Source organism: Sminthopsis crassicaudata, chromosome 5 (assembly GCF_048593235.1).
Source record: "Sminthopsis crassicaudata isolate SCR6 chromosome 5, ASM4859323v1, whole genome shotgun sequence".
NCBI classification, from domain to species: domain Eukaryota; kingdom Metazoa; phylum Chordata; class Mammalia; order Dasyuromorphia; family Dasyuridae; genus Sminthopsis; species Sminthopsis crassicaudata.
Genome location: NC_133621.1, coordinates 9,114,877 through 9,129,073, shown reverse-complemented (window position 1 = coordinate 9,129,073; position 14,197 = coordinate 9,114,877). Strand labels below are relative to the sequence as shown.

The following is a 14,197-nucleotide window of genomic DNA, read 5'->3' as shown; positions in this document are numbered from 1 at the left end:
TATGTACTATCAAAAAATTATGATTATAAAATTAATAAATAAAATATATTTTAGAAATAAAAAAAAGATTTTTTACTTTGAGATTTGTAATACTACAGATCAGTTTATACCCAGAGACTAGTCCCAGCTTCCTTCTGTCCTTCTCTTCTTCCCTTGACATTCCTATCACCAATTTACAAAATATCAATTGTGTGAGGAGCTAAAAATCCAACTTAGATAATACAAGCAATATGGAAAGGTCCAAAGCCTCCATGTGGCTCTTTTCACAATTTTCAATTATCTGTCCCTGAGCTTGGAATTAGCACCCATCCATCCGCATTCAGCTAATTCTTCAGGGGGCAGAGTCGGAGCTTCCTATCTCTATCTTTCACAGAAAGAATAAATCTTTGACATCACATTGAGGGGGTGGTCTTAGTGGTTTGGTAGGAAACAGGTTAGGGTGGCTAGAGGTGGGAGAGAGGGAGTGAAAGATCATAAGATTTAAAAGTAAGAATGAGTGGGACTCAACCCACCTGCCCTAAATACACTTCCAGAACTCAATTCATACCTGCTGTCTTCCTTAGCAAAGCACTGGTCCACATCCACAGACAGAGAAGCCAGGGCAGAAACAGTCTCTCTTTCCTCTTGTTCTTGTTCCTGAGTTCCAGTCAGAGCACAGCCGGAAAACCTCTCCACTGACTTCCAGTACTTACCTAAAAGAACAAGGCACCACAATTTATGGTTGTTTGGATCTGCACAGATATTAGCGGCACAATCTCCCAGAGCCAACAAGGAAGAGTTAGGAAATAGGAAATGAGAAATGGACAAATCTCTACGTCCACCACATTTGGGGGTCTTCTCAGGGGAAGGCAACTGGTATAGGGTCTTGCTCCAGCAGAATGAGCAAATAACAAGATGAGCCAGCGTTCATGGTCTGAGTGCCCATCTTTATACTTATAACTTGCCTGGCTGACAAAGAAGTCAGCTGTGATGTTCGTTGAGGTAGGAGAGAGCGCTAGAGAAAGGAAAAGGTAAGGGTAAGAGCAGAAATATGGGTTCTAAGGGAAAATAAAAACCTAGAAATTCATGCAGAAAACAGGGGCAGTGAGGGCACCAAAAGAGTCAGGTTTATTAGTCCTAGATGTACTTTTCCTCCAGCCTCAGGGGCTAGACTGGAACAGTAAGCTATTGAAAATTTTGAAATACAAGCAATCATAAATTTGGAGAGCCATACATTAAAAAGACAAATACTCTGTGTGTGTGTGTGTGTGTGTGTGTGTGTGTGTGTGTGTGTGTGTGTGTGTGTGTTTGGGGAGGGGAACCACACTGTATCCAGTAAATAATATTGGATAAAAACATATTGGAGGAATAAAACTCAAGAATTCAGGGGTGGTCTTGCATTTCCAAAAGTATTCTTCCAAAAACTGCTCTAGAATCCCAAATCAAGCACTGTGGAAACAATTATTCTAAGTGATGATCTGACTAATCCCAAAGAGATGCACGTTAACCAAATCTCTGTGGTCCAAATAGTGACGGGGGAATCTGCCATGGTGATTGTTGCTTGAGGTAAAATACCATCAAAGGTCTTTTGACTCAGGTTCTGTATGAAGAGAGGAGATGGAGGGATTGCCTGAGATCAAGGGAGAACAGAATTGTAGCTAGTTGAAAATAAGCTAAGGGCAAATTGGGAGGGGTATGACATAGAGAAGAAAAGTTTCCAGGAAGAATAGAGTATAACTGTATAGAGGGAAGTGCATTGGAGGTAGGATATAGCAATGCAAAGTAAATGCAAGACAACTGGATAATTCTTCCAAGTTCCAAAGGGGTTTGTTGCACCCTATGCCTCAGGAGGACAGGTGAGGATGAGCTGCATATTAAATTACGGAAAAGCATGAAAGGATGTTTTTTACCAAGAGAGAAAGTGTTCCACAGGCCTTTTCTAGTTTTGCTTGGAGGGATATGTGAAGTAGAACTAACTCTATTGCTTCCCACCACTCCATGATCTTGACTGTCTCTTTCACAAGTCCCTTTTAAATGTAAAATGTTTGTTAATTCTCCCCTTGTTAATGCTCCTTGCCAAATTTTAGATAGGCTGATTTAGGTCTTCATCTTTTCCAAAAGAATGGAGAATCTTGAGAGCAAAGATTGTTTTATTTTTGTTTTGTTTTGTTTTACTTCCAGCTCCTAGCCCAAGGTTCAACAAAAAGTGCTAGTTGTTGTTCAGGCTTTTTTTTTTCCAGTGATGTCCTCATTTACTTCTCACGACCTCATTTACTATATTCTTGGCAAAGCTTCTGATGTGCTTTTCCATTTCCTTTTCCAGCTCATTTTATAAATGAGGAAACTGAAAGAAACAAAGTTATGTGACTTGCTCAAGGTCTCCCAGTCAGTATGTATCTGAGGCCAGGTTTGAATTCAGAAAGAATCTTCCTGATTCTAGGCTTGGAACTCTAACCATTGAACAATCTAGGTGTTCTTTATTTTTTTAAAGTATATATAAGTATTAATCCTTATTGATTAATTATTTGAGTAAAGCTCTTGCCTTCACTAAGCAACATTTACATCTGAGTGTGGAGTCTACAAGCCCTCAAGGACAACCAGCCAAGACTGCAAGTTCACATATGACACCAACAATTAGACATGGATCCTCTGGAAAACTTTGCCATGAATAGAAAAAACACAGGGGAAAAGGAACTGCCTCTCCCATTCCCTATGGAAACAGTTGAGAAAGCATCTGGTTTTCTACTCTGAACTTATCCATCATTTGGGGGTCTCCTAGTTAGAATGAAGAAGATCTTTTGGGCTGGGAAGGGAATGTCCTCACTGGGAACACTCCTTATGTATTTTACATATTTCTAAAACTCAGAGTTAAGTTTTATACCATATTACTGATAAACTCCAAATGGATATTAAGGTTCATGCCATTCTTTACAAAAATTAGGAGAGAATTTAATCAAATATCTCGCATAGCTATTTCAGAAATGGTGATAGGGAATCCAAACAAAGGATAAAAGTGATGGGAAAAGATAGACTAGATGATTTTAATTACATGAAATTGAAATTTTTTTTTATCAAATAAATCCACTATGATAAGAAGGCAAATACTTGTATCTTTTTAGTGGAGTGGGAACTGGGGGAGGAATTTGCATTCATTAATATGAATCTGATAATAATTATTCATTTATCTGTACTTATTCTCTTTATTGTACCCAGTATATGTGTCCTTATTGTCTCTCTTATTAGAATGTAAGTTCTTTTGGAGTAAAGATCTCTTAATTCTTCATATTAGTATCTTCTGTTCCTAATAGTACCTGGAACACAGGAGGTTAATTTAATAAAAGGTTGCTGATAGATTGCTATGTAAGTTACACAAACACATTAGTCCTCAAGTTATTCCATAATATATAAAATGTAGATATTTATGAACAAAGAGTTCTCAAAAAAAGAATGGCAAACTATTAATAAACATGGAAAAAAGCTCTAATTCACTAATAAGAAAAATGGAAATGAGAACAATTTTGAGATCCTAGGAAGCTTGAAGAGATGACATAATGTGGGAATAATCAGTCTTGAAGGGCTTGTAGAAAGATAGGCAACTAATGTTCACTCTTAGTGGAGCTGCGGATTGGTCCAACCATTCTTGAAAGCAATTTGGAACAATTCAAAGAAAGTGATGAAAATGTCCATATCCTATCATCCAGAGACTTTACTGTTAGATACATATATACATATATATATATAAACATATATATATGTGTATATATATATGTCTAACAGTTTTAAAAGTTATTTAGTCCTTGGTGTGTGTGTGTGTGTGTGTGTGTGTGTGTGTGTGTGTGTGTGTATATGTATATATATATATATATATATATATACATATACACACACACACACACACCAAGGACTAAATAACTTTTAAAATTGCCCTATCTATAACAAAATATTTATAGTAATACTTTTTATATATTAGCAAAGAAATGAAAACTAACTACAAATTACAGCACATGAATATAATGGAATGTTGCTATGTTGTAGAGATGATATATGATAAACACAGAGAAGTACAGAAAGTCTTATGGGAAATTTTACAAAGTAAAAAAATTTAAGAAAACTATATACATAAAATTTTCAAAATTGTAAATGGAAAGAACAACTATAACAAAACAAGGTAAACAAAATGGAGTCCATTTATAATAACCAAGGTTATCTTCAAAAAGAGATACTAAAAGCCATTTCCCTCCTTTCCTTGAAGAGTGTCAGGGAGGGCAAATGGAAGTGTGGAATTAAGACCAATAATGCTAGTGTTTCTTCACTTATTGATGGGTTTTGCTGAACTTAGGTCTTTTTTCTTTGTTTTCAAGGATGTTTCAGAGAGCTGTGGAAATACTATAGAAGGTATAGTTCATGAAAAATCAAAATACATGCATAAAATCCATTCACAAAATAATACATAGTCAATGACATAAATGGGGGAAATATGCTCTTAAGATGAAGGCAGATCCAAGAAACTGAGGAATACCAACCCTAGACTATGAAAAGTAATCTGGAGCCTACTTTTGTGGAGCAGAGCCAAAGTAGTGTCATAAAAGTAATCCTTTAGTCTCAAAGATATCCAGGTTGCTAAGACTTGAAATGTTGGGTGAAAGACACAATACATGGAGCAATGCTTAACGAAGAACATATTCCCTGATCCTGCTAATGAATGATCTCAGGTATCCCTTTAGAGCCCCTAAGTAGCACACTTCAAAATGTGTTTCAGTGAATACAAAGCACATTTCTCCCACTAATGCCACGAAGCATCCCTCTATCCAGTCATGACCTCATTTTCCAGAGAAGTCTCTAAAATGTGAAGGGACTTACTACTGATGGGAGTACAGTATGGTTGAAAGTGAAGTGAAATTGGAATAAAAAAATTAGGGCTTGAATTCCTCTGTCTTTTGTTCCTTATAAGAATTTAAACAAATTACTTCAAGCACTAGGCTTGAATTGACATCTCAACTGTGAAATGTAGCCTCTGGACTAAAGGACTTTGGAGGTCTCTTCAAGTCTCTAAGTCTTTGAGATGATGGTAACGATGATGTTGATGATGATGGTGATGATGGTGGTGGAGGTGGTAATGATGATGATAATAAGGAGGAAAGGGAAGGGGAGCAGGATCTTGTAGCTTCATATCAATTTTTTTCTACTTCCCACCACATCAATACTGACATCATGACTCTCTGAGCAACTCACTTCACTTGTCAGTGGACTGAGGTCACTCTCTACTCTCTACACTGAAACTCTTCACTGCAGACGTGATGGCAACGTGCATCTGGAGAAGGAGCTCTGACTTATCCCTAAAAGGACTTGGAACTTTGGGAGGGTGTGGTAAAACCTCCATGGTCTATTAGTTCTCTTGTGACTCTATAATGGTAGCAAGGCAACTTCTGGCTCTTGTCGTGTCCTCATGGTCATGATTCTCCCACTAGCATCATATGATTCCATGGTGGGGAAGGAGAAGAGCATCCTTTCTCTCCTCAGTTTTCATGGCCACATTATCCATATCAGCTAGTGTAAGTCCCTTGGCTTCCTTTTCCCTTTATCTTTGTGCTTTCCTGATCTTAACTGAACTAGCATGTCAAAGTGACTATGGCCAGGACTGGAACTGCCTTTGTGAGTTGTAAAGGTCCAGAGATTCTATTAGAATTCAGAGACAAATGTAGGAAGTGCATGGGGCCATGGGGAGGGGAAAGAGAGAGAAAGAGAGAGAGAGAGAGAGAGAGAGAGAGAGAGAGAGAGAGAGAGAGAGAGAGAGAGAGAGAGAGAGAGAGAGAGAAAGAGAGGGGGGGGGAGGGAGTCTTTCTCATTCCAAAGCCATCTTACATTTCAAAACTTTATGCCTTTTTATCACTCCTATGCCTTCTCTTTTTTCCTCTGTTCTTCATCCTTCTCATCCTAAATCATCATCTCTTCCTCCTTCTTTTTCTTCTTCTATTTCTCTTCTTTCTCTTCTTCCTCTACTTCTTTACTTTCCTCCTTTTAGTCCTCTTCTTTCTCCTTCTCCTCCTTCCTCTTCTTTTTTCTTCATCCTCTCCCTTCTCTTTCTTCTTCTTTTTTTCCTCTTCCTTCTCTTTATTGTCTTCCTTCTTTTGCTCTGATTAGTATGCTATTATTATACTATTACTTTTTAGGCAATTTTTAAAGGAAATTTAACTAATTTAACTAGTCCTTGTAATCTAAGGAGCTCATGTCCTAACAGGAGAGACAAGGCCTGTGAAAGTTTCATCTGCAAGTTAGAGTTACATAGAAATGCTCTGTGAACTGCAGGGTGCAACAACAAAGCAAAAAAGAATGTCTCTTCTTTAATGGCATTTCTTTGCTTATTTTTAGTTTAATGTAAGATCTCCATGCTGGTTGGTGACCAAGGGCAGGACCAGAAACCACATCATTTGTTCATCACCAATTCTACTCTACCATATTGTCTCTAACCTCCAGAAAGGGAATGGGACTTTGTACTGTGGGCAAATACCCAAAATGGCCTAGTCTTTATTTTTCACTCCTAGAAGATAAATAGGGAATGCTTTGACTCCTAACTCATCTAAATGCAGGTGAATTGTGGTGTGTGTGTGTGGTATGTTGCGTGCATGTGAATAATAAGTCTTTCAAGATTATTATATCTATAGGCTTGGAAATGACCCAGAATGAGTAAGTGTCTGCTACACCATGGAAAATGAATGTGTGGGCTCCTTCTTGTGTGACTAGCTTGTCCCCTTTGGGACAGGATTGGTTGGTAATGCCAACAGAGAGGGGCCAGTCTTGCTTTTTAGGGTCCTAGTATGGGACCTCAACTCTGCTAAAGACTCAGCATTTGGTTTCCTGATATCCAGAGCTAGTCATGTCTGGCTGAAGGAGACTGTGCTTTGAGGATGAATGGCAGTTATTATCTTTACAAGTAACTGAGCTTCAATTTCTCAACCTCTCCCTCCCCCTACTCAAGCAAGGAACATTTAAATTAGACAGGGAGAAAATCCAGATTCTTTCTAAGCAGAAAGGAATTTGTCCACCTTTCCTCTTGGGGAAAATTGCCCAATATTCTTACCTGATGGGAATGGAAAGGGTTGTTTCCCAGACAGGCAAGCAGCATGGACTGCATAAATCATCCCAAGAGCTTTGCTCAGCTCCATGCTTCCTCACTGATATGGGCACAAACTCCTCTTCTCTTTTTCCCCCTTTCTTCCTCACTTTTTGGCCTTTCCCTTCCTTCCTCTTTTTCTCTAATCTGCTAACTCTCCATTTTTTCTTTTTCTTGATCTCTCTGTAAAGGGCTAGAACTGAGCAATGCACTTGAGTAATGAAGCACGTGAGACTAATTGCCAATTGGACAGTTCCCTATTAACTTGTTTGAAAGTTGACCCTTCCCAGCTGTTCTGTGCTGACTTGATTGTTGGGACAAAGAGGGGGAAGTGACTTGTGTGGGAGGAGGAGGAGGAGGAGGACAAACTTGGTCATGGAACTCACGCTCTCTGGAACTCGTGACCTGGCCTTGGAGGGTGATGGTAAAAGATCTAGAATAAAGATGTTTAGTGATCCTGACTCCGGCTGATTTCTGGGAAGATAGAGTTCCAGCATTTGGCGCCCAACGTGGGGTGCCATTTTAACATGCCCTCCTTGCAGTTACACCACTCATCCATACTTTGAAGAGGAAGCGTGTTGTGCTGGGGTTGAAATGGAGCTGTGGTGTTAAAATTTGCCTTGAGAGTTGGTTAGTTGTGGGATCATGGGTTATTTAACTGACTCTTCTGAGCCTTAGTTTTCTTAACTGTGAAACAGATCTCTGATTTGGAGCAACAAGAACTCTTTGAGGTAATCTAGTCCAATGTTCTCATTTGTAGATAAAAACCTGGGGTCCAGAAATGCTGAAGGACTGGGATTATGTCAGAGAGGCAAGCAAGTTTCAGACCTGGGCTTCCTACAGTAGTTCTCTCAATCTAACCTCAGCTCTTTCTAAAGATAAGAATAATGAGTGCTCCCATTTAAAGAGAAAACATGTTTTCCATATGCTAACTCCCATCATCTCATTTATGTTAATAATTAATATTAACTAATTAATATAATGGAAGTTGTCTGCCATTCAGTCCACTAGCATTTTCTAAGTACCTAATAGATTAAGTACCCACTCTGTGTGCTAAAAGCCCAAGGCTTTAAAGAAAGGCAAAAGATGGTCTCAAAATGGGAGAAATAAAAGACAACCAACCATGAATAAAAAGATATACAGCTAGTCAACAGAAGGAAGGCACTAGGAAGTCACTTTTTTGTCAGATTCAAATGAAGTAATATGCTTAGAACACTTTGAAAACTTCAAAATACTCTAAGTTATTAGAATGCAAGTGAACAGAAGAATATTTATTAAGCCCTTATCATGTTCCAGACACCATGTTAAGTCTTGAAGTTTCAAAGAAAAGCCCAAATTAGCCCTTGCCTTCAAGAAGCCTCTAGTCTAATAGGGGAAGTTGACATCCCCACATATTCACCTACACACATGTACAAATAAATATACATATTTCTATATGAAATGGAAAGGAATGAGATAGGATCAATAGAAAAGAAAAACATTTATTCAATTCTTACTGCATGTCAAAAACTGTGCTAATCACAGGGGATAAAGATACTAAGCAGATAATCTGTGCTCTCCAGTGCTCATATTCTAATTGGTGACATAAAACATACTGGAAGGTTCAAGGTCATAGTCAGTCTATGGGAGAAGAAAAAAAGTGGTTAATACACAGGAAAGCAGAAATGCAAAAAAGAGGGACAATGAATGATACTAGAGAAAAATGGTGGGCAGATGCTCTCCTACCAGGAGAATAATGAGTCCAAGAGTTAGAGTGGAATGGAGCTATGGTATTCTTCCAATAGAGGCAGGGCTATGGGTGTTGGCATCCAGCCAATATTGGGTGTCATGTCCTGATTGGAAGTGTACAATGGGATAATTAAGTTTGAGTTGGGGACAAAAGGTTGGTAACTCCCTTCAGTCCTAATAGATGATGCTGGTCTATCTTAAGCCCAGTAATTGGTGGGATGAGAAGAGGGTGGGTGTTATCAAGTTCTTCTTGCTATTTGGATGGATTGACTAGGAAACCAGGAAAATCAGTCATTTGACCAAATCATTCTTAAAACTTTTTTGTGTATCAGCCACCATTCTGATGGTATGACAGAGAGATGACTGTCCTCAAGGAGCTCACATTCCAATGGGAATTATTGGCAAATTGAAAGACATGAAAATGAATTTATATAGCAAAGAAATCATGCACATATTACTGGGTGAGGTTCATTAATCATTGATTACATATTGATTTGACCAAACCCAGACCATAGGGTCAAATATCTGGGGCCAAAAAGGGTCCTTAAAGGTCATGTAGTCCAACTCCATTTTATAAATGATGAAACTAGAGTCCAAGGGTCAAGGGACCTGCCAAAGTCACATAGGTGGTAATTGATAGAGCTTCGATTTAGACTAACATCCTTTGGTTACAAAGGAAAAAAAGCAAAACACAAAAGACGTCTATCATATCAGTATATCATCCTGCCTTCCAAATTCTCTGGGCCAAAATCTGGCAGGAGCTTAACAGAATTAAAAATCACAAATCTTTATTTAATCTAAGCCTCATGATCTCTAATCCCATCTTTCTCTAGCCCTGGATTCTCATTTCTTCTAGAGGTAGTGTTATAAAAATATCACAGTACAATTAATAATCATTGGTTATGACTATGGATTAATTGGAAGTTCTAAATAAATTGTTGTTGTTTTTTCCCCTCTGTAGATGTTTTTGTTTTTAAAAATCACTCTTTGGGAAATAGGGGATCTCCTGGCCTTGGTGAATGTTGTCAGGTGTAAGTTTCTCTTTGTCCCAGATTCTTTGGTTTTAGGCAAAAAACTGTGAATCTATAGTCTGAGCAGATATATATCTTCACTGAAGTAAAATAGGAGAAGATTTTATATCCATTATTAATTTGTTCAAAAAATTCTAACCTTTAATAACTTGGACTTTGGAACATAGTTCTTTGAGCTTTTGACTAAAAATGCATTTAAAAATGGGAAAGTCTTAACTGTGTAGTCAGATACTGAGCCTAAAGGGAAATCTGCCTTGCAGACAGACTCAGTGTGAGTATTCCCTCCATCTCAAGGGTATCTGGAATGATGTGTTTCCCTCAAAGACAAAACACAGACAAAAGACTGGCCCCTGAGTGCCAGAAAGTCTAGAAAAGTGCCAGGTGGTCAACTCTCCACTCACTGTGATACTCATATCCAAAATGAAATAATATAGGGAGGAATCAGGAAGGGCCTCATGAAGGAGAAAAGCAGAGCTTTGAAGGAAACTAGAATGCTAAGAAGAGGAGATGAAAAGGGAGGGTAGTTCTGATAGGAAGGATTGCCAGTGCAAAGACACAGAAATGGAAAATTGAGTCTCTTTGGGAGGAGCAAAGGTTAGCAAAGTGCTTTACCTACATTACTTTATTGGCTCCACATAGCATTGTTACAGGCATTAATCTCATCCTTTTATGGATGAGGAAACTGAAGCTGAGACAGAAGAAATTACTTAGCTAAAGCAGATATGTCTAAGTGGCAAGATTGAAACTCATATCTTCTTGACTTCAGCATTATGAATTTATCCAATGGGCCACACAGTCTTTCTTGGGAAGTGTAAGAGAACCTGAGGCAGTAGGCAAAAGGACATTAAGAGCTGTAGATAAGTAGAGGCTATTTGTATGGCCAATGTTTGTAGTCGGGTGAGGAAGCACCTGTACATTACAATTGCCTCCATTTGCTCAAATATAAAATGAGAGAGTGCTTACCTCCAGAATTGTGAGAATCAAATAAAATATATGCAATCACTTAGCATATCTCTGATATAGTTGGTGATTAATAAATATTAATTTCCTTCCTTCCTTCCTTCCTTCCTTCCTTCCTTCCTTCCTTCCTTCCTTCCTTCCTTCCTTCCTTCCTTCCTTCCTTCCTTCCTTCCTTCCTTCCTTCCTTCCTTCCTTTCTTCCTTCCTTCCTTCCTTTCTTCCTTCCTTTCTTCCTTCATTCTTTCCTTCTTTCCTTCTTTCTTTCCTTCCTTCTTTCCTTCCTTCCTTCCTTCCTTCATTCTTTCCTTCCTTCTTTCCATCCTTCCACTTCTGTCTTCCCACTTTCCTTTTATGGTGACTCTATGAAATCATCTCAGCCAGCGCACATCTACATTGAAGGGTGGTAAAGTATAAACATATTTAAGGAAACATTTCTGAGTCAAAAAGTCAGAATGATTTGGTTGAATGAATTTGCATCTTTCAGACATAGATACTGGAATTCTGATGCTATTCTGGGCTAGCTTTCATTTTAAAAGTGCACCCATGACCATTATCCTTAAATGTGACATAGCACTTTACATATTTACTAGATTTGAGCCTTTCAAGAACCCTGTGAGGTAGACAGTAATAGGTGGCCATTTCTCCCCAATTCTATCCACTATTTAGAAGTGGTCAGATGTCCCACCCTGGTAAAGTTCCCAGGTGCATAACTGCCTGTATATGATAACAGACAAAATATAAATTGCTATTATATGTTTTGTGACATACTATCTCCCAACTTGGGAGAAACTTGGGAGAAAATGAAATTGCTACCCAAAGTAATTCTTCCTTATTAACTTGGAAATTATTCAACTCATGAATTCTGGGAAGAAGCTAGAACCTGAAGTTTCTGATCATCTGTCTGATTTTGGTCAGATCCTAAGGCCAACCAGAAATAGGGTCACTTTAGACAAATAAGAAGCCACTAAGGAAGTAGCAAATACATGAAAAAAGACAGATACATGGTCAAGTCTTGACTTCTCCATGTGCTTTTGGACTTCCTGAACATCCCCACCTGCAGGCTCCTGAAATATAGGTTAAGTTGATATCTATACAATGACCCTGATTCACTCTCTTTTCTGGTATGATCTCCTTTGGTTAAGCTTAGAAATTAAAAAGAGTCAGAAGGAAAGGGATGATGCTGCCAAAGGACCCATGAGCACAGGCAGCTGCCAGGCAAGGGGCCAATGCTAATGAGAGACTCAGGCACCTGCACACCCTCAGCTGGGGGGCTCCCCCCTCAAACCAAAGCTCACATACAACCTGTCAGCACCTCACAGTGTGCCTGGGGACTCAGCTATCTGGGAACCCCACTGAATGGTTCCCACATGCTTTGGGGCCTGCCTCAGCACATTTTCATCATTTTCAGATAGCACAAAAGAACCCTTCAGAACCCAGCTGGAGATGGGATGGGGAGCTGAAACCAGAACACCTCCCTAGACTATAAGCACGTGGAGATAGAGGGCTCATAGTGAAAGGAAAACTTTGCTGGTAAACAAAGTGTAACTTCAGGAGCCAGAACCAAGGCAATAAGAATTGCTCTAAGGTCTTAAAGAATTAACAACAAATTAGAAATCCTACCTGCCTTAATTGGAAGATGATACAGTTCCAAGGTAAGAACATGGGCTTTGGAATCAGAGAACTTGACTTTGAATCCCTCTGTCTCATTATGAATGTACTCTTGGGAAAGTCCCTCGGCCTTCATTTCCTCATCTATAAAATAAGGTATTTGTACTAGACAGCCTCTCAGGTTCTTTTCAGCTCTAGACTGATGATACCATGAACTCATTTTGAAAGTCAAATTGTACTCTTTCACTTTGAAACAAGATATTTCAGGGATTTCCTGATTTCCCCAATTGCTGGAGCCCTCTCTGTCACCTAAATATTTCTTCAAACATATTTTCTATTTAGTTATTGATGTGCATATGGTCTGTCCCCCCAAAAAAAAAGAACATAAGTTCCTCGAGAGCCTTTGAATTTTGTCTTTGTATTGCCCAACCTAGGCCATTGCTTGGCACGTATTTATTACTCACTTCATGCTTTCTGATTGGTTTGATATGATGTCTAGCATACATACATACATATATATATGTATATACACACAAATATAATGAATTAATATTTGCAAATTAATTCGCATGTTAACCTGTTCCCCATGGGATCTGGTCAGGTCATTGTCCTTCTCTCAGCCCCTGTTTTTTTTTACCTTTAAAATAAGATGTTGAATGAAATAATTTCCAAGTTCCCTTGTACATCACTTCTCTGGTCATAACATCTAGATATTGACTTCTAAGTCAAACACAGAGAGTGGTAAATAGAAATAAAAATTAATAATAACAATAATATAGCTAACATTAATATAGCTATTATTATGTGTCAACCACTATATTAAACCCATAATGATTACTATTTCATTTGATCTTCACAACAACTCTGAGATGTAGGTATTTTTTATATCCATTTTACAAAAAAACTAGGGAATCATTAAATGACTTGCACAAGGTCCCACAGCAAGTAAGTATCTGAGCCTGGATTTGATTTCAGGCCTGATTCCAGGCCCAGCACTGTATCAATTTACCAATTTTATTCTGCCTCAGGTTAGATAAGAGCTGGGAAGAGAAAGAGGGGACTCAGGCTGGGACTATATCTGATAAGAAATATACCTTCAAGATTAGAGCCACTTCCACACCCATAAAAGTTGGTTGGTTGGTGGGTTGATTGATTTATTTGTTTTGGCAACATTACCTTCCTTCTTATTTCAGCCAACTTCCTATGCTCTGGGAATGTGCCCACAAAGATAATATGTTGTTAGTTCAATATGTAATTTATTTATTTACTTATCTATCTATCTATCTATTTATTTATTTATTCATTTATTCATTTGTTTATTTATTTATATGTTTGTTTATTTATTTAGCTTTCACTTTTATTAATCTCACCTTTTATTTTCAGAATTTCAACCTTGGTATTTAATTGAGGGGTTTTAATTTGTTCTTTTTCTAGGTTTTTTTAGTTGCATGCTCAATTCATTGATATTCTTATTCTCTTTTATTCAAATAAACTTCTAAAGATATGAAATTTCCCCTAAGAACTGCTATGGTTTCATCCCATAAATTTTGGTATGTTGTCACATTATTTTCATTCTCTTGGATGAAATTATTTTTTGTTTTTATGATTTCTTGTTTCACCCACTCATTCTTTAGGAATAGATTATTTAATTTCCAGTTACTTTCCAATGAATAGATTTCCCATCTATTTTTCACCTGGCCCTTTATTACATGTAATTTTTATTGCATCATGATCTGAAAAAGATGGACTTACTATTTCTGCCTTTTTGCATTTTATTTTGA

At 38.0% G+C, this 14,197-nt stretch overlaps 1 protein-coding gene across 1 annotated transcript in view; it reads right to left on the bottom strand.

Annotated features, from left to right (window-relative positions):
• Nucleotides 1-14,197, bottom strand: part of HDAC9 (histone deacetylase 9) — a 697,702-nt gene that overhangs the window by 21,246 nt on the left and 662,259 nt on the right. Inside the window, 1 exon segment of the mRNA XM_074268892.1 lies at nt 548-692. Coding sequence (XP_074124993.1) covers nt 548-692 — 145 coding nt within the window.